The sequence below is a fragment of the Ascidia mentula genome, chromosome 4, assembly GCF_947561715.1.
Source record: "Ascidia mentula chromosome 4, kaAscMent1.1, whole genome shotgun sequence".
NCBI lineage: Eukaryota > Metazoa > Chordata > Ascidiacea > Phlebobranchia > Ascidiidae > Ascidia > Ascidia mentula.
This window is the reverse complement of record NC_138569.1, coordinates 4412218-4434891: the sequence shown is the minus strand read 5'-3', so window position 1 is coordinate 4434891 and position 22674 is coordinate 4412218. Positions and strand designations below refer to the sequence as shown.

The 22674-nt window shown below is 41.8% G+C and overlaps 2 protein-coding genes across 2 annotated transcripts; both read right to left on the bottom strand.

Annotated features, from left to right (window-relative positions):
• Positions 1-550: 550 nt before the first annotated feature.
• LOC145897842 (uncharacterized) lies at positions 551-14942 on the bottom strand. The gene is made up of 38 exons (XM_082986294.1): positions 14856-14942; positions 14457-14661; positions 14133-14270; positions 13969-14070; positions 12807-13724; positions 12366-12713; positions 11955-12200; positions 11733-11878; positions 11419-11560; positions 11149-11280; positions 10995-11078; positions 10821-10937; positions 10575-10712; positions 10383-10505; positions 10127-10267; positions 9889-10008; positions 9629-9757; positions 9107-9370; positions 8640-8936; positions 7954-8325; positions 7580-7735; positions 7135-7296; positions 6783-6932; positions 6180-6413; positions 5801-5968; positions 5299-5424; positions 4831-4973; positions 4564-4726; positions 4246-4400; positions 3788-4019; positions 3351-3495; positions 2987-3154; positions 2572-2750; positions 1926-2171; positions 1710-1849; positions 1194-1411; positions 826-926; positions 551-585 (listed from the first exon to the last, which is right to left on the bottom strand). Exons 1-38 carry the CDS (start codon positions 14940-14942, stop codon positions 551-553), a joined length of 7170 nt encoding a protein of 2389 aa, XP_082842420.1.
• Positions 14943-15960: 1018 nt separating this feature from the next.
• Positions 15961-21479, bottom strand: LOC145899443 (uncharacterized). The gene is made up of 11 exons (XM_082988226.1): positions 21277-21479; positions 20801-20987; positions 20345-20488; positions 19886-20013; positions 19401-19559; positions 18767-19226; positions 17898-18472; positions 17692-17827; positions 17204-17407; positions 17072-17146; positions 15961-16763 (listed from the first exon to the last, which is right to left on the bottom strand). Exons 1-11 carry the CDS (start codon positions 21453-21455, stop codon positions 16323-16325), a joined length of 2688 nt encoding a protein of 895 aa, XP_082844352.1. The 5' UTR covers positions 21456-21479; the 3' UTR covers positions 15961-16322.
• Between the last annotated feature and the right edge of the window lie 1195 nt (positions 21480-22674).

Here is a 22674-nt window from a genome sequence, read left to right as displayed (position 1 = left end):
TGACGTCACGACACGCATGACTGGCTTTCTATTAGCGCCACTGTTGGCCGTAACTAAAGTTTTTTCATAAACGGACAACTTTTCTTTAATTTTGGCGTGGATGCAATTAAATAGTTTATTAAACAAAAAATCAAAATAGAATTCAAGAACAAAATAGCACGACGGTAATGGCAGTTTCATGCAAAAAAGGCACATGTACAATATTTACACAAAAATGATAAATAAACAATATTTACAAAAATAATCGTAACTGTGTATGTACAAATAGCTTGATATAGGTGTCCAACCAAATATCGAGGCCATTTCTAAGTGCAAGAGGTAGCTCAGGTAAGAGTAACAGGCCTAATCACCAACATCAAATCGATCACTATAACAAATACAATCCACCCTGCTAAAATGCGACAGCCTCATGGGCGACAATGAAAACCACTATGGAAAAGGCACAATGCTTAAAAGGGATTTTTGAAAACACATATTTGGCGGTATTCACAGCGTAGTAAAAAAAATATAACAACAACAATTGTTGTTTCGCTTTGTGACGTTACGAACTTTACAATAGCAGTCCTGAACCAGCTTCTTCTCCGTCTGTAAAAAAATTACTTTTATTTAGATGGAAACGGGGAATAAGGAAGTTTTAAAATGCAGCCTTATTCAATTTACGGCCTGTACAACAATTATTAAACTTTGTTAGTGTAAAATTTGCAATTTTTCCAGGAATAACTATTACGAACCAACTTTAATTTCTTCATGTTTTATATTCAATTGCTGTTTTACTACTACCATATAAAATGAGTGAAATATCAAATCTGCAGCACAATATATTACCTTTGCATTTCAGAAGCTTGATTTTCATGCAAGCTTGACGCTGAGGAACGGAGGACACAATTCCTATCCTCCACGATTTGGCGGTCACCGGCTCCCAGAACCTAACAACAGGAACATGGAGAATTAAAATTGGATATTCAGCTTAGTTTACAAAACATGTGTCAAAAAGTGTATGATTTAAACAGGCACATTTAGGTATAAGTGTGTAGATTTCTGTTACGCAAACTTATAGCTTTATAGATGCAAACAGCAAAAAATATAAGATCTTTGATCTTTGAAGGCAAACTGACGACTTTCTCAACCGCCCCTATACTTTAGATTTTGATGGATAAAACCACTGGAAATAAATGAAGAAAACCAAATGTTACCGGCTGCGGGTGTGATGTGGCATCGGTCCTTCTGGTCCATTGAAAACTTTTCTTTTTTCTGCATTGTTCGTAATCGGCGAAAACTCGTTAAACGAGTTGGAGTACTCGACTGCAAACTGATCCACCCACGAGTAGTTGGGGACGTTGTTGTCAAACACACTGTCAAGGAATCCACGGATTTCTATGCCAGAAACACTGACTGGATCGTTGTAATCAACCTGTAAATAAAACGATTAAAAGTTAAGAACGAGTAATAAAATGTGTTGCAAAAACAGATGTGGCTTATTGTAAAATGTGCACTTATAAGTTAGTGACGAACAGATTAACATTTATCCTTTTGCTGAAATGTTCTAGTGTTAGATATACTATGTTAATTTTTAACATTTATAAGCTCAAGTTCTTGAACAAACTCAGAACTTTGTTACTAATGTCTCAGAGAATTTTTACTGTTCCGTATTTTATTATTCAATGCAACGCTTTCTTTGGCCCTTTTAAATGAGGAATAAAAATACATGCCTGTAACCACTGGTCGCTTTCGTCGCCGGAGGGGCACCAAGCACGTGAAGCTGATAGATCAACGCTGATTGGTTGATAGCCCTCAACAAAGCTTGATGCCGAAAATTTGCCCGATATGGCAAGCGACTCCGTTTCGCAAACTAAGAAAAAAATAACATTTATTGCAAATGTAAGTTTTCTATGTTGTGCTACAATTTACATCACAACAATTCTCACCTCTAGGGCAGTCCCATTGATTACAGAAGCGTTCGTCTTGTGGACCTCCGTCATGACAGCCACTGGCGCCAATGGTTCCATTCTGACATGCTCGAGTCCTCAGGCTTACGCCGACACCGCATGACGCCGAGCACGGACCCCATCCTGACCAATCAGACCACACGGGGCACGAGTGAGTGTTGCACCGACTTTTTTCGAAGGTTTCTTTGCTGTCATTACATTGGTCGGACGACACAATTTCATCAACTGTAAAAAAATATATGTTACGATGATACATGCGTGATACAAACAGGTGTTTGGAGAGATTTGTGCTTAATGAAGCAAAATAACAACATGGAAGTTTTGATTACCGGTATTATGTTTCACGCAGTATGAATAACCTTTGATGTTTATAACCTAACCGAAACCACCGATCACCAGCAATCTAATGACTTTATTTTGTAGTTAATAATATTTACGGCACAGTAAACGAAAAACAACAAAATTTAACCCACAAAAAACAATAAAGTTAATAGATACTTTCATTTAAAAGTGGAAAAGTATACCTTACCCAAAGGCTGCATTCACAAATAAAATGTTTGTGGTAGAGAATGATAGCTTGATTTTATGCACAAACCACTCATGACAAGTTACAGCGTAAACTTACTTGTTGAATCGAAGCAAACTTTCACTCTCATTCTTTCGCCTTTACTGCCACATGAGGCGCTGCACTCAGTCCATGGTTGCCAGTCTGACCAGGTTGGGCACGGGTGTTCGTTACATCTCTCCACGCTCTCCTTGTCACCAGGACAACCACTCAACCCTGCCACACCGTCAACGCATTGCCTGCAAGTAAATTGCACAGTTGAAAATTTAGTGTAATAGCAAGGATATGTGTTTCTTCCCGTCGTTACTGAAAATTTGCTTAACTGTTTGTGTTCACTTTCAGTGAATTTGTTATCGTGACAAACGTTTGCTGTCTATAATGCATGCTGAAGATTGTAAATGTTTTTTGTCAGACAAGCAAACGTCGAACCACACGCTGATAAACGAAATCACATTACTAGATTGTGAAAGGTTACCTATCTCTGCTTTTCACACCAACACCACACGACGAGCTACATCCAGACCAATCTGACCACTCCGACCACCAGCCCACAGGACATTCCTCGACCGCACAGTCTGCTTCCTCGTTAACACTTCCGGGACATCCCCCCGAGCCTGGGATTCCGTTCAAACAGACGCGACGTCTGTGATAAAAATGTTATCGTCACAAAAAAGCATACATTTTGACGAAAGTTTTGCCTGGTGTAAATTAAGTGGTTTGCTTTAAATGTAAATGTTTTCTGCCATTTTATTCGCTATTCACTTGATGTGACACTATTGACATTCGGCTGCCAAAGTTTCCATTGCATTGTTCAGCCATTTTATGAATGGCAAATTTACCTTTCCATTTTCCCGCCTCCGCAAGTTTTCGAGCATTCGCCATACTGTCCCCATTCCGACCACATTCCGACGTCTGGACATATTTGCCAGTTACACGGCATTGTCTGCTCAGCGTAACCAGGGCAATCCTCGTCACCGGCTGTACCTGCGAAGTGATTCATAATTTGTAAATACAGATATGCTTTTGTTGGTCCGGTTGATATGTGCTTCCATATTCAAATTGGTTTGTAAATCGTATGTTGATTGGCATTATTGAAAAGTGTCTATACAGACAGCGAAGACCTACATTAAACAGTGCAAGGTCTGAGAATTAACTCGCCAACCTTACATATCGAACCTAATAGGTTTGGAAACAACACATAAGATGCGACGACATACAAATTTACGTACGCCAACTTTAGTAATACAAATATCGTTTAAACGAGTCGCGTAATTACCTCCTACACAAGTCCTATTCCTTGTGGCAACGCCCCCGCCGCAAGAGGCGCTGCACTCAGTGTAAGCACTCCACTCCGACCAGTGAACACATGACGTGTTGGACGAACATTTCTGAGTGTCGGTGCTTTCGCCCTGACACTGACCTTCGACGCTGCAAGACCTGGTTCTCGTTTCAGTTCCGCCTTTACCACACGTCACACTACATTCTGACCAAGATCCCCAAGAGTTCCACTGTTTGTTGGAAGAAAAAGGATGTTATTTTTTACAAGCGTTTTTCAAAATGACAAAAAATCTGAAAAACTTTTAACGAATCAATTCACCCAAATATTACTTTACAACAAAATTTCACTAAAATTTAAACATAGCAAAACACGTAATAAACATCTAAGTTACAACTACTTTTCCCAAACCGAATATATGCCAAATATACGTTGATTTTTTTGGCACTTTTACTAACCTCAGGGCACTGTTGACTGTTGCAGGATTTTTCCTCCGTCGAGTTGCCGGAACACGTGACATTCTCCGGACCCGGATAGCAATCACGTGACCTTGTCTGCATGCCCCCTCCGCACGTGACATTGCAATCAGTCCAGTTTGACCAGTTGGTCCAGCCTGAAGAAAGCACATTCCGTAAGTCAAAATAAACCGTGAAAAGAGGCTATAATATTAACACGACAAATCAAAAACGATTTTGATCTTTATTGCAACAACAGGATTAGTTTTTGTCGTATATGAGGATTTTACATTAGCAGAGTTTAGCAGGCAAAAAGTTCACCTGGGCACGTGATGTTAACGTCACAAGGCTCTTGCTCTATCGGTGAACCTTCGCAATCGTCGTTGCGCCCTGAGGGACAGAAACGTTCCCTCGACCGAACTCCTTCACCACAAGTTACAGAACATGGAGTCCAGTCTTTCCATGACGTCCACGATCCACAGTCCTGCAAATAGAATGCAACGTTGTTACAAAATTTGCCCAAATATCAGTTTTGATCAAATTTGGAATCGCGCAATTATTGGGAATTTTTTGGACAATTTAATTTACCTCTGTGTTGCAATCTCGTTCTTCAACTTCTCCGTCTCCCACTTCATCTCCGCATTCGCCTTCAACTTCGCAACTTTGCGTTCTGTTCTGCTTGCCACCTCCACATCTAGCGCTGCAAGCCGACCATTGGCTCCATTTCAACTCTAGCAAAGAAAGTACCAGACTTAATTTGGAATCCTGTTACCATTGCAACTTGTGCAGTTTTGTTTCTCAGTAGGTCTGGTGGGGTCAAACGTTAACGTATTTACATTAATGAAACTAATCCACATTCTTATAAATTTTTCCTATAAAATTTTTGACATTTATACTGCTACACTTTTTTCCGTGTTTAGTTTTCTTCGCAAAAATAATTTGTCATCGCGAAGGTAGGTCCGCAAAGTCATGGACTCCTTAAACCCAATACACTGTTTTGTCTTCACAGTTCGGCTAAATACGGTGAAAAGGTGCAAGAAATGCGCAATGACTTACCAGGTGTGCAGTGACCGCAAGAGAAAGCGCACTGAAACTTCATCTGTTCGCGATACCGTACGCTGGTGCAACGGGCGGTGGAGTTTTGTAACCACTTACTACAAAGCGGAGATACGTCACTACATTCTGTCGAAAGAAAGATTTTGTTGTTTTTGTGTCATTTTCATAGCCTAATTGTTTAAAAAACTCGATTTTTTGGTAAATTTAAGAAGTACACATATATAAAATGATACGACGGTTATGGGCTAACGTGAAGGGTGCACTAAATGTGTTCCCAAGAAAGATTTGAAATTTGTGAAAACCACATAGTTTAAACAGATGGAATCTAAACATTCGTAAATCTTAAATATTTCAGTTTGGATATTTGGAATATTTTGTGTTTAAGTAGGATAGTATGTACACCACTGGCACAATTTATAAGAAACAAAAGCAAAATTATAACAAGCTATTTATAACCTTTATATACTTCTGTATTAAGTAACTCAACAGACGAGCTACGAACCTGTTGGGACTACGTTTTGTCTGGAGTCGCACAGATCCTTGGAGCAATCTCCCGTGTCCACTAGAGGGCCGGTGCACACCCCAGATTCACAGATTCGCGTTCTCGTTCGTTCGCCGCCACCACAAGTCTTGCTGCACCGCGTCCAAGTTCCCCACTTGGTAAATTCCCCTGTGCCAACGATTCACAAAATATATCGGTTAAAGTCGATAGTTGTGAAGTTGATTTGTAAAAGAAAATGCACACGAACCATATGAATTATTAGCTGCCCAACAACATTAGTTTTGTTTGAACAAAATGAAACACCAAAAACGCAATTTTACAACGTCTCGCTACTCAACTAACAAGTAAAGAAATTTCCAAATACGCGATTTAAATTCACCTGATTCAGTAGAAGGAGCTTCTGTTGCCAACGTCGTGGATATCGAAACAACCGACACTTTTGTGGTTTCTGGGGTCTCAGTGGGTTTTTTCACTGAGGCAAGGGTCGTGAGTCCGCAAGCTTGACAGGTGTTAGGACACATGGTGGGAATGTAATCGTTGGATGACGATCGAGCGCACAAACCACTGAAGTCTGGACAGTCGGGCAAGTAGTCGCGACATTTCTTGAAGCCGGCTGCAACGCAAAGAGTTTTGAACAACTATTGCAATGCTAATAGATGAGACGTTCAACACAAGACGACAATTTCCGTGAAACGATCTTGTTGCAAATTAAAGGTATTGCGTTCGGAGGTCGTTTGTTTTGGAACAGTGTCGGAAAAATCGGCTTTACAACTTTGACAAAACGTTTACAGAAAGAAAAAAAATCCAGCTTGTGCGTTGTTTCATGGAAACCAAAAAATAACTAGAGCTCCAAAAATATACCAAGACAAATATTACAGACGATATACTTACAAAGACATACTAAATAGAAATTAGGCAGTTTGCCGAAAACAGATACATGTATATTAATTGTAAACTTCAACAACTCCACTCAAGCACAAACCTGGACGTTCTCCATTACTGGACATTCCTTCCTGGTCGACGGCTTGGCATTTCCCGCATGTTAGTGGACACGAGGAACTGACTTGAGCCAAGGAACAAACGTTGGACAATTTCGAGCAAATGGCTGCGCTGTAATCTCGACATTGAGTATCTGAAAATATCAACAAAATGAAAATCTGAAGTGGAAGAACTAAATACATACTGGTCGTGATTTGCAAATTTATTTCTTCGCTTGGAAACAAAGCATATTTTATTCAATACTTTTAACCTCTGATTGAAAAAGTTAGCGCATGACATGTTATGTTACTGCAACTACATAAGACAAGCACTGTTGTATTTCTACATGTGCAAACTCTTTATACCTGCAGGTTGTTGTCCGCTCTTGCGTGCCGAATCGACCCGTGGGCAATAATCGCAGGATTTGGCGCACATAAATCTTACGTTCTTCGTCGAACGGCATTGGTTCATGCGAGCAAATATCTCACAGGTTGGCGAGGAATCCATGCAGGGCGCATCTGTAATGATAAGAAATTGTGTGAGAGGAAGGTTATGGGGGAGGTGGATCAATGCCATTAGGTCAATGGAATTTTATAGTGAAGAGTAAGTATTTCCGTATGATAAGTTAATACTGTGAGATGCAGAAAGTTTCGAGCAAAAAAAATTAATGCACCTAATTGAATATTGACCCATTTCATTTTGATATTTTCGCCAAATATGCGCACTACTTTTATCGAGTCTGAATAATGTTTTGCGACATTTGGTTGCAATTGCGCAAAAAACTTGGAATAAAGGAAATACCTGGGTCAAGAATAGCAGTTGGCGAACGGCAGACTTGACAAGTTTGCGGACAAACACTTTGAATCACTTTGTATCGACAATCGCCTGCTTGAAAGAAACGCAGACAATCCGATCGTTCGTCCATGCATGTTGTTTGTCCGGTGGCAGAAACTGGAACTGTGACGGATGGTCTAGCTGGAACGCAACAGGAAGAGTGAATATTGTGTATTTTGTACAACACCGAGAAAAATCTCTTAAAATGTATTTGATATGTATCAACCTAAAAAACTGTTTTGAGATCTCCAAGTTAAACCTTTACAAACACTTGATATATCTACTCTTTCTACTTTCATCGGGATTTTCAGTATAGTTAAGAATTATACTCAATAACTCACTGGTGATGGCATTTCCAGCCTCGTCGCACAGCTTGCAGGTAATCGGGCACCGTTGCTGGAAATCACCCTGACTACACATCCCGATGCTTGCAAGCGTCCTGCAAGTGCTGGGATTGGTGTCCCTGCACACCGTGTCCTCACATATTTTACACGTTCTCTGGCATTGAGCAGCAATAAGAGGGTTGTTGCAACTGGACTGCAAGGCTTGACAGGTTGCGGTAGGGTAGCTGTCGACGCACTCGGCTAGACCAGTGGCTTGGCGATCGTCACATCGTTTGCACGATTTCCGACATAAGAAGATATAAAACATCTCAGCGCACTTGCCCTGAGCGGCCAGCGACGGACATTGGCTGTTCTGGTCGGCGCAAACCACTTCTGCAAAGAAGGAAAAGTGGTTTGAAATGCGAAGTTATGCATGATATATATGATACGAGGATTTCAGAACAGTCACTGCAAGTCAATTTTGTACAAACGTTTTGTATATTGATTCTTTTTTCTCGTTTCGAAGGCTTGTGCTGATAAACTGTTTGGAGTGACTTGTTTTTATGAAATATTAATATTCAATTTCGAATATTACAAGGCTAAAATGTTAAAATATTACCTTCCTATAAAACGCGTGTTCGGAGTAAATATCAAACACATACATTGCTAATGATCACACCTACATACAAAGACAATCTATTTACCTTTCTTTTCCACCACGACAGGAGCAACGGTAGTGACGGGAGTCACACACTTTCCGCAAGTCTTCAAACATGAATCAACAACCATTTTGTTGGTGCAGTTCAGGAGTTCGACCAACTTCGGGCAACTTCCAAGTTTGTCCCCGCACCGTTCCGGTTCGCTGGCGCCCGTTTTAATTCTCTGATTCTTTTTCGGACACGCTTCACAGGAGCGCGGACACTCGGCTTTGACGATTTCTACCGAGCACTGACCGGCTGCAGCCAGTTTTGGGCAAAGTTCGTCTTTGTCCACACATACATCTGAGCAATAAAGTGAAAAGATTATTATTTTTTTACAAACAAAAAGATATGAGGGTTTTGTGTTTAAGCTGTTTAGTGTTCAGTTTAGTGTTGTTTCTATTTGGTTTATTTGCCCCCTTAATTTGACCTCATCTGGCGGGTATTTTAAACATAAAAACTGTTACGCATACCTTCACATTGATCGCACGTCTTTGGGCAGGTTTCCCTGACCACGCTGTTATTGGCGCAGTTCGCAACCAAGCTGGGACACAACGAATTTCCGTCCGTGCAACCACTAGGGGAGTTTCCCAGATCCAGAGTCTTCGCAACCTCTTCCTCTTGAGGAGAGCAAACCTTGCACGAGAGTGGGCAGATGGATTTGACGCGAGGATCGGTGCAACGACCCATCGTGGAGGCAGCAGGACAGTTGACGTTGCTGTCGATGCATTCACCTGGAAGTTGAAAATATATTGTTTGTCGCAAGACTTTGGTGGAACGTATTTCAATGCAAAGTTAGTCCTTTGAGTTGCTTTGTTTGAGCACTTTGAAAGAACAAAAGGCTGCTCCCAATTAGGAAGAAATATTTCAAACGTAATTCTACTTAATATAAAGGATTTTGCTGCAAGAAATACAAACGACGCATCACAGTGGATATTGAAAACTGTAATTGCAACCATTGCAATTTTTCTTGATTAAATCAACTTCATGCCACCAACCTGAGGTCTCCTGGAAAAGGGGACATTTTTCACATGACCGGGGACAAACGTTTTCAACAGCAGGATCTGCACAACGACCTGAAGTCTTCAACGACTCGCAGTCATCCCGTGTGTCGTGACAAGGACCTACACATATACACAGTTTAGCCAACGTTTTTCTTCTACTTTTGTATTAATGAATGATATTTTTCAATTTATGTTGGGATCAAAGAAACCACAACGTAAGTGACTCTTAGTTTTAATGCAAGCAAATATACCTGTAATTGGTTCCGGAGTGCAAAGACTGCAGGATTTTCGACAGAGAAACTTGAAGACGACTTCGTTGCATTTACCAGCTTGTGACAGCAATGCGCATGTCGACGATTGATCAAAGCAGGCTGTGAAAAATTGTCAATTATAAGGTACGTACGATTCATACCAGATTGGTGTTATTCCTAACAGTGCATTGTCTAAAATAGTTTAGTTTTGGAGCTATAATGTCGAAGGCAAACGTACTGGGGCATTTAAATGTGTTGCATTGCGCCATTTCCTCCGCTGGACCTTGGCAATCGTTGGCCTTACACGTTCTGTTCTTATACATGACACCGCCTCCGCACGTGGCGTTACATGGTGACCACGAGTTCCAAGAATTCCACACTGGAAAAGAAGCCAGATTTTAAGTCAAGTATAAATTTAATTGCTTTGTGAGAGCTTGCGACTTTAGCTTTGTTTGTGGTTAAACTCAAGGAGGTAAGAAATATTTTTGTCGTACCTGAGCAAAGTCCACACGACCGAGGACAATTTTGCTTCATGTATGTTGTGTATGTGTTACGGCAGAAACCCCGACTTGACCAGTTGCCGCACAATTCGTGTCTGTCCTCGCAAGTGGAATTTCCTTCAAGGAACGATATGGATATTAGCACATCTTACACGGATGTAGAATAAGTAAAGTGCCGCGACGTACCTCCAGCACTCGTGGTGTTTAGCTGCGTTCCGTTGGTGGTGGCGTCGGTCACATTAGCGGTTGTAGTATTGCTTCCGTCAGAACAGACTTCGCACGTCTTCGCACATAAAGCCTGGACCAAAGTTGTATAGCAAGCATCTGGAAAAAGAGAAATGAACTTTTAACCTTATTTCTTGGCCCATTGGGTTTACCATTGACTTGAATTACTGCTACAATGAGCTTGGGTTGGAGTTAACGGCTACTTACTCTTTGCCTTGTATTGCAAGCAAGCCTTGGTAGTCATGCCGTCAAAGCACCGTTGCGTGGTCGGGCAAGCTTCGATGCTACAAGCTCGGATCTCTACCGCAGGCTCGGTACAATTTCCTATGAAGAAAACATGCTTTATATTTCAAGAACCAATGGATTACAAGTTATTCTCACCTCCGCCGCAAAGTTTGGTTCTTCTTTCTTCTCCTCCGCCACAAGAGAGCGAACAAGAGCTCCACTCTGACCAGCTATGGTCGCCTGTAATAATTACAATCGTTTTGAATGAAATTACTGGGGTTGAGTTGCCACAAAATGTGCACAAACTCACCACAAAGGTTGCAAGATTTTTTGCAACTTTCTTGCATGTATCCCATCATCTCCGGGTAGATTGTTGAGTTGCAAAGACCGTACTGGGACCACTCCAGGCATTTTTGATTGGCGTCCTCGCACACAACTGCGGCTGAAACAAAATCCCGAGTTGAACAATGTAAAGGACAATTCACAACCACAATGCTCGTTTAGACAAGAGACCACGAACAAGGTTTTGTTGATTAACTGCAGTGTAGTTTGACTTATCTATGCGAACTGCTTCAAGTACCTGTAGTGGCCTCTGGGGCAGTGGTTGGTTCAACACAAAATCCGCATGTCTTTCTACAAGTCACACGAAGGTAGGTGCTTGCTTCGTCGTCACGACATTGATCGAGGAGATCAATGCAGTTAGGAAAAGTGTCCTCACACAACTCAGGTGCGGCTTGAGTGAAAAGAAAAGTCATTTACTTGTCAATAAATGCTAATAAACTTTAGTTCTAGGTGGAAATTCAAATAATTTGAAACAAACTTCTTTATTCGGCTTTCATTATAGTAACTTTCAAAAGATCTCTACCACAATTTTTGGACTAGTTATTTAGATGCATGTATGGACTTACTTGTTGCAGGTGTATCTGTTGCTTCGGTGTCATCGCACACCCCGCAGGTTTTTGGGCAGCTCTCGGTTACGTTTTTGACGCTTCCGCAATAAATCGAAATGTTCGAGCATTCGTCGTACAAGTCGACACACACTGCCAACACACATCCACATGATTACCAATTATGACACTTCCAGAATAACAATTCTATTTATAAAATATTTTTTACCTTTCGCCGTAGTTTGTTCTGTTGATGACGTCATTGGTGACGCAGGAGTGGATGACGTCACGGCGATGCTAGTCGTGGTACGTGGTTGTGTGATTTCTTTGGTGGATACAAAAGTGTAAATTGAGGTGGTCGCTGGTGCTGGCACTGTTGAAGTTGTTCCTTGTGGTGGTGAGTTTGTGGCAATCGGTGACGTCGATGGCATGGCTGAGGTAAAGGTGGTGGAAGGTGAAGGAGTTGTCTCGGTTTCTGGTTGTTTGTAAAAAACACTTGTGAAAACTTTGGGTGCAAAAACATAAAGAAATTACCCTTAAGATAAATATCAAATTTAACATGCCGATACTGGTTATTATGACACTCTAAAGCAAACGTTTTGCGCATTGCTGTGTTATCATCAGTGTGAATTTTACTTACCACATAGACCACAGCTTGCTTTGCAGAAAGTTCTCATCACGGAGGTGGAGCATCCGCGGAAGAGGAAATATTTGCAGGTCGTCAGTCTGTCTTTGCACGAAACCACTACAGAGGAACCGGTTGTTGGCTGGGGGGTAGTAGCTGATTCTTCCGTATCAGCCTCTGAAACTGCAGTGGTTTGGTCTGGGACGGCAGTTCCATTTGTCTGCAGAGTTGTTGCTTGGACATGGGTGGTAGCGGATGCGGAACTTGAAGATGATGAATCCCGGCTCGTTGTCACATCTTTGAGTAGTGTGGTTGTCGTTTCTTGGTCAGTGGTAAACGTGGGTGAAGCATTTGTTGTAGACACTGTATTGCAACATGACAAAATATTATTAGGAGGAATGATTAAAATTTGCGTGTTCAAATGTGTTCAACGACTTTAATAGCAGATTTTCGTACCTGAGTCCGTTGTTATGACATCACTCTCGGTAGCTAGTGTTGTTATGGCTTCGGTTGCTTCTACTCTGGGTGTAGTTTCCACGACGTTCGTAGTTGCTTCTTCCTGGTCCAAAGATGTTGTCATATCTTGTTGTGTAGTAAACGTGTGTACAGTGGTAGAAAAGATAGCTGAGTTGTCAGGACTGGTTTCAAAACTGGTTGGGTTCGTTGCTGTTGGGGTTGTTTCACTTTGAACTGTTGTTACTTCCCTGGAAGTGGAGGTCGCTGCTTCTGTCTTGACTGTCGTAAACTTCACTACTGCTGTTGTGACAGCTTCTTCAGTGTAGGTTGGAGTTGATTCCGTTGCTGTTTCCTCGGTGTTGGAAACACCCATCTTACTTGTGGTTGAAAGTGATGACACAGTTGATTCAGGTGTGGTTTCTTCGACTGTGATGCTAACGGGCGTAGTTGGTCCAAATGTGGTTTCAGGTAAAACCTCGGTAGTGACTTCAAACGTTGTTGCTTCCTGCGTCGTGGCTCGCTTTGACGAAGTTATAACTTTGCTATAACCTGCAGTGGTATCTGCCTCAGCCAGAGTCGTTGCAAGTCCTGTGGAAGTGGTTTCATCGGTTGGAGTTATGTTCGCCGAAGTAGTCACTTCTGTTTCTGGTACACCAGTAGTATATGTAGCTGTGCTTTCCGCGTTGTGAAGAGACGTGTCCACATCCGCAGTTGTGTCCTCACTAGGATGTGTAGTGGTGATGTCGGTTGTTGTGGTGGTAACAGGTATCGTTGTGGTTGGACATGCGTCGGTGCCACAAGACTTCACTTGCATGGATGTGCAAGTTTCCAACAAACATTCCCTCTGACGTCTCTTGCTTCCTCCTCCGCATGATTGCGAGCATTCACTCCACTCTCCCCACTCCGAAAATTTCGCGGCTACAGAGAAAAACAAAATCCAATATTGTAAATCGTCAAGTCCGTCAAACTTCAAGTACGCGTGAAAACAGTTAAAAATTTAAAGATTGTTTTTTTTTTCGAGCGGAATTGAACGCTTTACAAAGTAAATTACCGAATACCAAAGCGACCAATTCATCACATTTTGCTCATTTCTTGAAGATTGTATACACTGCCTTGTCTATCGTTATTTCGGGAACAATTTTATGTTGGTTGTGTTATGTACCTGTGGTTAATTCTTCAGGCTCTGGTGTGGTTGCAACAGTAGTTGCAGCTTCGGTTTCCGTGGTTTCAGCAACAGTGGCCTCTGTAGTTAATCCTACTTGATCTGCACATAAGGTGTCGGGTTATGGTTTTGACAAACCCTTTAAAAAAAGATTTTCGTTTTACCTGGACAAAGACCACAGGACCGAGGACATTTTACTGCCATAAACTTTAGGTACTTTTCCTTGTTACAATACCCGGCACCTTTCCAGTATGAACAAGCGTCTCGCACATCCGAACAAACATTTTCTTTTGGTTCTTCGACTGTGAGATATAAAAAAATCAGCATTTTATAATTCGACTAAGTGTGGAGGGTCAAACTTTTTTTTGTAAATATAATAAAAGTATGGGAATTTCCGGAAACAACCTGATCAGCAATTACACTTACAGGACAAATTAAAAAAAATTAAATGCATGTTGAAAGCAGGCACAAACTGTTTCTTGATTTACCTTCGCAAAAGTAGCAACTTCTCCTGCACTTTAGCGACATGTAGCGTTCGTAATCGGGATGAGTGCAATAATTTCTCTTCGCCCAGCGTCGGCAGTTTTCGTTTTCATCCGTACAGTTTCCCTCTCCAATTATCACAGCACTCTCCACGACAACCTGTCGCTTCATGACGCTGTGATTGATGACGTCATCGCGCACGAACGGCGGCTGAAATTGTAAATTGAATTTAAGTGTATTGTGAATACATAAAACATTAAACAAGTTTATTTATCCAGTTACTTGTAACTGGGCTTTCGTGCGCCGTAAGAACCATGCAAGTGGTTTTAAAATAGTTTCTTTAGGATAAAATGCCATAAGTATCTAAATCGTTTGCCACGTCGTTTTTCACGTTTTTATCCTACCTCAATTAATATTTCTCCTGTTGCTAGTACACATGTTGTCAGTAGTGCCAAGGCAGTGATGAACTTATATCTCGTTGAACTGAACATGTCAAAGTATATTTGTCCTCGTTTAAACGCAAGAACTTTTTGGCGATATTCGATCCTATTACGGATCTGTGTAACGATATTTGAAATTTGCAAATGCGCTATTTCCCTCCTCGGTACTTCGGCGCGTCTGCAGAAGAAAAAATGCTTCCATTATTGAAAGGAGTTCAACGATCAATTGTAAAAATAAAAAACAGCAGTTTCGAATCACGCAGCTTCCTATGATATTTAAATAGAAACGCAAAAAAATATTGCCAGCGTTTCGGTGCCTCACTCTTGTTATTGGCAGACGAGGAAACTGCCTACAGCAATATAATACGTTTGCCGAAGAAACGAGAAACTAAATAGGAAAAGCAACGACTTCCTTCATTCAACTTGACATGCAACTACCTTTCACTATACAGTTAACTATTGCTGATATTCATAAATTGCCGGTACCTACTCAAGCCTTCTTTACAATAACACTGTTTTGTAACGTTGTCATCGAAACTTCCCAGAGAAACTGATAGTGAATTGCTCACCGGTCAGGAACTAATACCACCCCCCTGAAGCCCAACCTTTCTTGCACGATCGAATTCTCGCGAACCGGTGGACAATACGCACAGGAACACAATGCGATTAATGGCAACGTTGATTTCGGCTGCTGGCAAAAAGAAGGCGAAGTGAATGGCTGCTGATTGGGAGCGGTATTAGAACGTCTGCCGCGCATGCACCTCTGATTGACGGTAGTGATTATTTTCGCCCCGTGAATGTGAACTCGAGGCAGGATTCTAAGAAAGCTTGCGGCTCCATCGCTCGTTAGAGCGTTCGTTCCATGGTTCTTTAGAATACGCCGCGCGACATTGCAACGTGACTTTGTGCGTAAACACGGCTTAGAACAAGCGTTTGGGGTATGAATTGTACGTTACGGCCACCTACTAAAATGTTGTTCGTAGTTAGCGCGACAAGCACGCCTTCAGGATGTTCGTTCGACGCCGGTAAACACCAAGTGATTCCGTATTATGTATTTTCTCGCTCTTTGGAAAATTTTGCGATGTTTTGCAATTGGTAAATCCACTATGATCACAAATGTATTTTTCATGATGGCAGGACGGAATTGGTTCAAAAACTCGATATGAATTGCCAAGATGAAGATTAACTCGTGTACACATGTAGAAGGTAACGGGAATGGCTGCACAATATGCCAAGAAAATATTCAAGTAAATTGTTTTCATCAAAAAGAAACACACAAAAACATAAAAAAGCAACCAATATTTTTAAAAAAATGCTCTCCATGCATATTTACTTGCAAATAAATACAAAATTGCTGCCATGAGACCGCAACAACGCCCCAGAAACTAGTACATGTTCTCGGTTCAGGCAATTGTTGTGTGGTTCACATTCTCAACCCTTCTGCTTGACCCTGGGGTTCGATATATTCACCACCCTCCTGGCCGGTTTAACGGATGAAATCGAAGCCGCAAAATTGTGTTCCAGAAGCTTCGGTGTGGGACGCTGCTTGATTAACACGTCACCGCTGCATACGAAACTGTCTATGACGTCACCGGGGCTTTCATTCAGGCGTTCAGTTTTGGTACGCTTGGTCTCGGCGGCACGGGCCGCCTGCTTGACAGCCTTGGAGCCGATACCTCGGGCCCGTGACGTCACAACAGTGCCATTTTTGAAAAGGAGTTCGGATTGTCCGCCGACTTGCGTGGTGGCGACCTTGGGCAGCTCGCTTGTCCGTGTTTCCTTGGCAACGGGTTGCGTGCTGATGATTGGCGGGACGACGCGTCGCTTCATAATCACCTGACCACGGTTATTGCTCAGAAGGTTATGTGGAATCTGTGCGAATAGCGTAAATAAAGCGAAAATGTGTAAGTGAATAAAACGACCCAACAATTTGTGTTTTATTTGTAATGTCATGGAAGAGGGGATTAATGCTTTTTGTTGACAAAGTAAGTCGCGTAAACCTTCAATTTGCCCGTTACATACTTGGCAATGTAATAATGTAAAATCTTTTGAGTCCATTATTTGCGATATTGTAGGTATTTCGACTATAATAAATACCATAAGAAATAAAGGTTTTGTGCAATAAATAACGTTCAAAATGCATATCTACTATGTTTAACTTAACGATGGTTTAAACTTACGTAAGTCGCCTTTTCCTCCAACGACCTTGCCTTCGACATTACGTCCTTGAAACCGCCCTCGTCGTTCAAACGTTCCTAAAAAAACAAATATTAAAAATCTCTGGCGGCAAAGGTTTTGAAAGAAGATATTACCCGAAGCTGAGGTTTGGAAGCAAATGCGCCGTTACTGGTGAGCTGTTCGATAACCGATCTCACGAGTGCCTTCTCGTGGTCAATCATGCCCTGAATTCGATCTTGGCCCCGATTTCTATTGTGTGGTGGGTGAATTGGTTTTCGGCCGTCCTTGGATTTTGTGGACGACTGACTGCTGGAGTACAATCCAGGCTGCTGAACGACCTGTATAAATATGGCAGCATTCCTTTTCGTTAAAAATACACAGCTTTTCAACTTGTGTCAATCCCTGGAGCAAACAAAAGAGCTGCGTGCAGTCAACACGGTTCAGACCTATTAGCTATCATTACCACAGCTGGCGTTGATTACTAGAATGGAACTACAAAAAGTCAGTGCTTTGAAGCTACGAAGGCAGCAGGAAACAGGGTTACATTTCTAGGTTCTGATATTCAAAAACAGTTGATTCGGAGGCAATTGCACAAAAAACGATAAAATGTACAACGTCTTACTCTGTATCTGATAAATTCGTTCTTCTCCGGGACGCTTTTGAGAAACTGCGCTGTGTCGAGAACTTGCTGCATCATTCGACCGGAGTTAAACGTGGAAGATGGGGTGTGAGGACGGTTTCCTGCATCCGCGTCACTCCTGGAAACCAGAGAATGGACTGACTTTCTAAAAGCCCTGACAAGTGTCTCACTGTGAAAATTATACGTACGAAACTGAAGTTCCCATGACGACCGGAAGATGGGATTTCTCCGGAGGTTGCTCGCTTCCTTCTTCTTCCCCGTTTTCCGCAAACGACCGACGATCCTCATTTTCCCCTTGGCCCGTTTTAGTTTTGCTCTTTTTGTCGTGGCCCTGGCGTTCCATAGGCACCTGTTTAGGCAGCACAGGCAGCTTTACTTTGGTTCCAGGCCTGCTCGGTCCCTTTCTCGAGCCTTTAACGCTCCTCTGAGCGGCCCCTCTGTTTAGAAATAGCTTTCCCTGTTTATGGTACAACATCTCCTGATCCTGACCAGCAGGTGGCGCGTCGGAGGAGGAGCTCGGGCCTATGCGAGTCACGTGATCTTTGCCTATGGTCAGGTCTTGTTTTTCGAGCGAAGTCTCGCTTTGGTTCCTTCGGTGTTCTCGGCTTATGGCGGGAAGAACTGGTTGGGTGTTCATTGATTTCAGCACCGGGACCTCGTCGCCAATTTCGCGAACTACGCCTTTTTTGCCCGTGGTTTCGACGTCGTAACGCATTTTTACCTTCGCAGTTTCGACTACAGAGAATGTGGACGACTGATGACTCTGGTAATGTAATAGATGGAAACTTTGGTCAAACACACAAACGAAAAAGGTTTGTTTAAAAATTAAATGAGCTTTTGTAAACAATTATAAATGATCACAGTTAATGAAACTTATCAATTCGGCATGGCTTTAACGACAGCAATACCTAAACGGACAAGAACATTTGACGGGACCACACTAATCGTCATACGTAACATGCTCGGACACGGAACGTGGTTAATAAATAAATGACCAAATTACGTAGACATGTTTTTCCATGAAAAAACTAAAGATGAAAAATAAGTTTTCCCCCACCTCCTTTTGTCTCAGCCTAAATCCCATCCTCTCCTCCTGGCTTCCCCTCTCCTTCTCGGCTCGCTTCTTCCTCCTCATCAGCGCTCTCTGCTCGTCCCGGTTCCGCTGCATCTCCATCTGCAACCTCTCACGCTCGCTCTCCGCCACTCCTGTCTTCCGAGACCACCTCTCATCCGATACAATGACAACCGACGACGAAGTGGCCTCGCTCGGGGCGCGCTTGGTGCCATCTTGTGTCTGATCTGGGTTTTTGATGATCACGCGCGCCACCCAGCGGTCGACGGACTCTCCGTTGGGAACGGTGGACTTTTCTCGTTTTCGTTCGAACTTGATCATTCCGGCTACGTCGCTCTCTTTCTTCTCTTTGTTGGCGTGGAACTTAATATAGAAAGCGTTTTTTCCTGCCTCCCTGTAGATGGCGTGGTTCTTGCGCTTGTGGCGCACGCTTCCATTCACGTACCTGCGTAAAAACGTAGATTTTGATCCAAATTTAAAACGTGAGTTTACCCGAAACGCTTGAGAAAAGTCAAAATTGTAGAAAAAAGTTTTCGGAGCATGATTTTCAACAACGCTGTCTTTTAAATATTTTTACCCTGTTTCTCGGCATTTCCTTAACATTGAAAGTTTATCAAACCTCAGTAAGCGTTCTTTAGTGCTCGGCTCAACATTGGCTCCAAGTTGAGGAAGTTCCACCGAATCGACTTCGGTCTTCCGCCTCGTGTTCATCCTTCCTCTGTTGAACCCACTCCCGTTCATGGCCCGGTGTTTGTCCTTCTTGAAGTTCCATTTGTACCTGTAGACGACCGCACTTGCTCACAAACATCCCAATTCCACTCGGAAACCACCAGGTCAAAATTGCCAGTGAAACACATTTTTTTCGGAGTAAAACGGGAAAATCGGCTTCGTAAAGTATTTTACATTTTAATCACTGTTGACACGAGTAGAAACTTCTTGAAAAGCGAAATGTTTCGCCGAATCGAACTTAAATTCTCGGTTCAATCATTAAATTGTCCAAAACTCTTTGGCAGACTGTACACGTGGTCAAAATTAACCGCTTCAGTGTTTACAGTTCCTACATAACGCAATTTTTAAATATTTGCTTGGATCCATTTAACTTACTTATCGTAGTAACCAAGAAACTCTGACGTATTCACGCCAGCTTTGGAATTTCCCACAGTTTCACTATCGATACGACCTCCGTACTTTTGCGCCACCTCCATGAGACGTCGCGGGTCCTTTCCCACTATCTGTAACCAACAAATTGTCAACAGCATTTTTAGTCTGTTTTGCATAATCCCTGGATTCCGTGAATTTCAATGGCAGTTTTAAAATGAGGTTTATTTTTTTTTGGCAGATTTATCAACAAGATTACACGAGTCACTACGCGATACTGAGTCCATTAAAAAGCATATTTCAATGACTTCTGTATGTGTTACTACTCAGGATTGACCGAGTAAACAAAACAAGATTGTAAATTTAGTCTGATAAATATAAAGAAAGATAAAAACAAGTAGAAAAAAAAGGTAAAAAAAGGAATGTTCATAAAAAAAGATTGACGTAATTTGTAAGTTGGTCTACCTTTATTTCGGGAAGTTTAATATCGCTTCCATCAGAAGAATATCCATCGTCATGTTCGACCCGTTCGTCCCAAGGTACGTATTTATATGTAACAGGGTCAACGATGTCACTTGGCTTCGTCAAGGATTTGTGTCGCATGCTTTTCTGGTGAATGAAGTTAGAAAATTAAGTTTTTACCGTACTACAGCGGTTCTCCAACTGTGCGCCACAAGGCAAATAACAGGCAAAGTAAGCCTTCTGCTACTGAAAATTGCAAGCAACGGAAAAATCGTTTAGATAGATTTATAATTGGTGCGCCTCAATCATCAATAGGCAAATATGCCGTTCAAAAGAAATCCATATCTCCAAATACAGGTTTGAAATATTTGCAGTCACTCCTATACCAGTTTAACTTCGAATATTTCATTCTGACAATTCCTTTAAACCTCAAACCAAAAACCTTTGCCGTATTCCCACCTTATAACTATCATACATGTCGCGCAAGGTGGCATAGCTTTGATATTGTCCGTCCACGTTTGATGATATGGAAGGAAGGTGTATGGACTCGGGACTTTCATAACGTTCAGGATCAGCTTTTGGTGGCTTCCTGCTGCCCTTTCTCTTCCTCGTTGTCAGCGGTTTTGGTCTGGTCCCGTCGGTTAATCTATGTAAAAAAAAATAGTTACGCTCGGTTTGCTTTCGTAAATAGGGTTGGTTTATATTTTTCAACTTTATTGTTATCATGTGTAAATATATATTCGTTTGTTTTGTTTAATTGTCCAAAAAAACTGCACATACATGATATTTTTCAATTGTAGCCGCACAAGAGCCATATTTATTACGTTTATTTCATTTATAGTTGCTCATTACGAAACGATATCAATAGCTGAAAGAAAATAGCTTTGACTACCACAAATGCACTATCTTGACTAAAATACAACCACAATAATTACTTTGGATTAGGAATAGCGTTGGTCCATCCGTATATCGGCTCTTCATTTCCGCAGTAAACCACTTTTTCCGCTTGGTTGCGCTCTTGATCCCCAGTACGTTCGCTTACCCGAAATAGGGCGGTGGCGAGCGCGCGATCTTTTTGGGGCGGCAAGTGGGTCGAAACCACGTGCGCCACCATTGTGACGTAACAACTATAAGAACTACTTCTACAAAAACAGATTTGTCCAAAACTAGATTAATTTTATACAAAAAATTGAAACTTGATTTTTGTTTGTACAAATAATTTATTGTAGAGAATTGTGGTAGTAACAAGTATTGCGGTAATGCTGAAACACGAGAATAATATCAGCAGACAACTGCGTTTTACAACAAAATTGTACATGATTGCCTGAAAGTAAAAAGGAAAGTTCAACCTCATGCAACATAACATTTTTCAGGCACAATTACACATCCCGTACGTTATACTCCACAACTGACGTCTCTATTCAAACAAAACATGATTAACTCTGAAAAAACCCTTTTAGCTCATTTCACTGACGCGTTTGACAGCTTGAGGTTAGAGTGCCTTTGGTCGTACAAACATTGAGAAACGTTCACACGTGAGTGGGAGCTACCTGTACAGTTCTTGCAAGTCCTTGAAACGGTAATTCACTATCCAGACCTTATATTATTCACAAACGAAAATTCTGTGCCATGAAAAACGACCGGAACACCAGAATCTACGGTAAATACCCCCAATCAGCTTTGTTTCTGGTTGTTGACACACCGATAAGTGGTTTCAAATGAGTTGACCAGTGGGTGTAGTGGTGGGGCGTGTTTACCAGCTGATACTCAAGTGATGCCTGTCATCCAACAATCGATACGATTCGACAAAGTGACGGACAGCTTTGTTTTGGACCTAATTAACTTCTAAGCTAAGACATGTCGTTTCGTGTCAACGCCTGTAGATTACACAAGACTGGAGTAATTTTAGTTGTTTTTATAACTCATGGTATAAAAACATGTTTATCTGTTCTTATTTAAATAAAATTCAAGTCGCCTTATATCACACAAAAATGTATTCACTGAGCACAAATTGTCCCTTGTTCGACAATCGAAAACAAAACCTAGAACCTGCCCTTGCCACAGAATAACGACTGCGTCTCTTTCATCCACAAGCTCGCAAGCATAAGGATTTTTCTGCAAGATCTTGGACACGCGACATGTGATATCTGCCTGTGTTTGCTGGTATGTAAACCATTTTAATCTATCTATCACGACAAACTGAAATTGTCGGCCCCGTACCCACAAAACCAGGGCAAAACTTGTACAAAAACATCTCCAACACACTTTCTACGTCAGGAATCACATACTGCCAACATCGGCTCGGTAAACCGACCAGCAGAACCTGGACCACC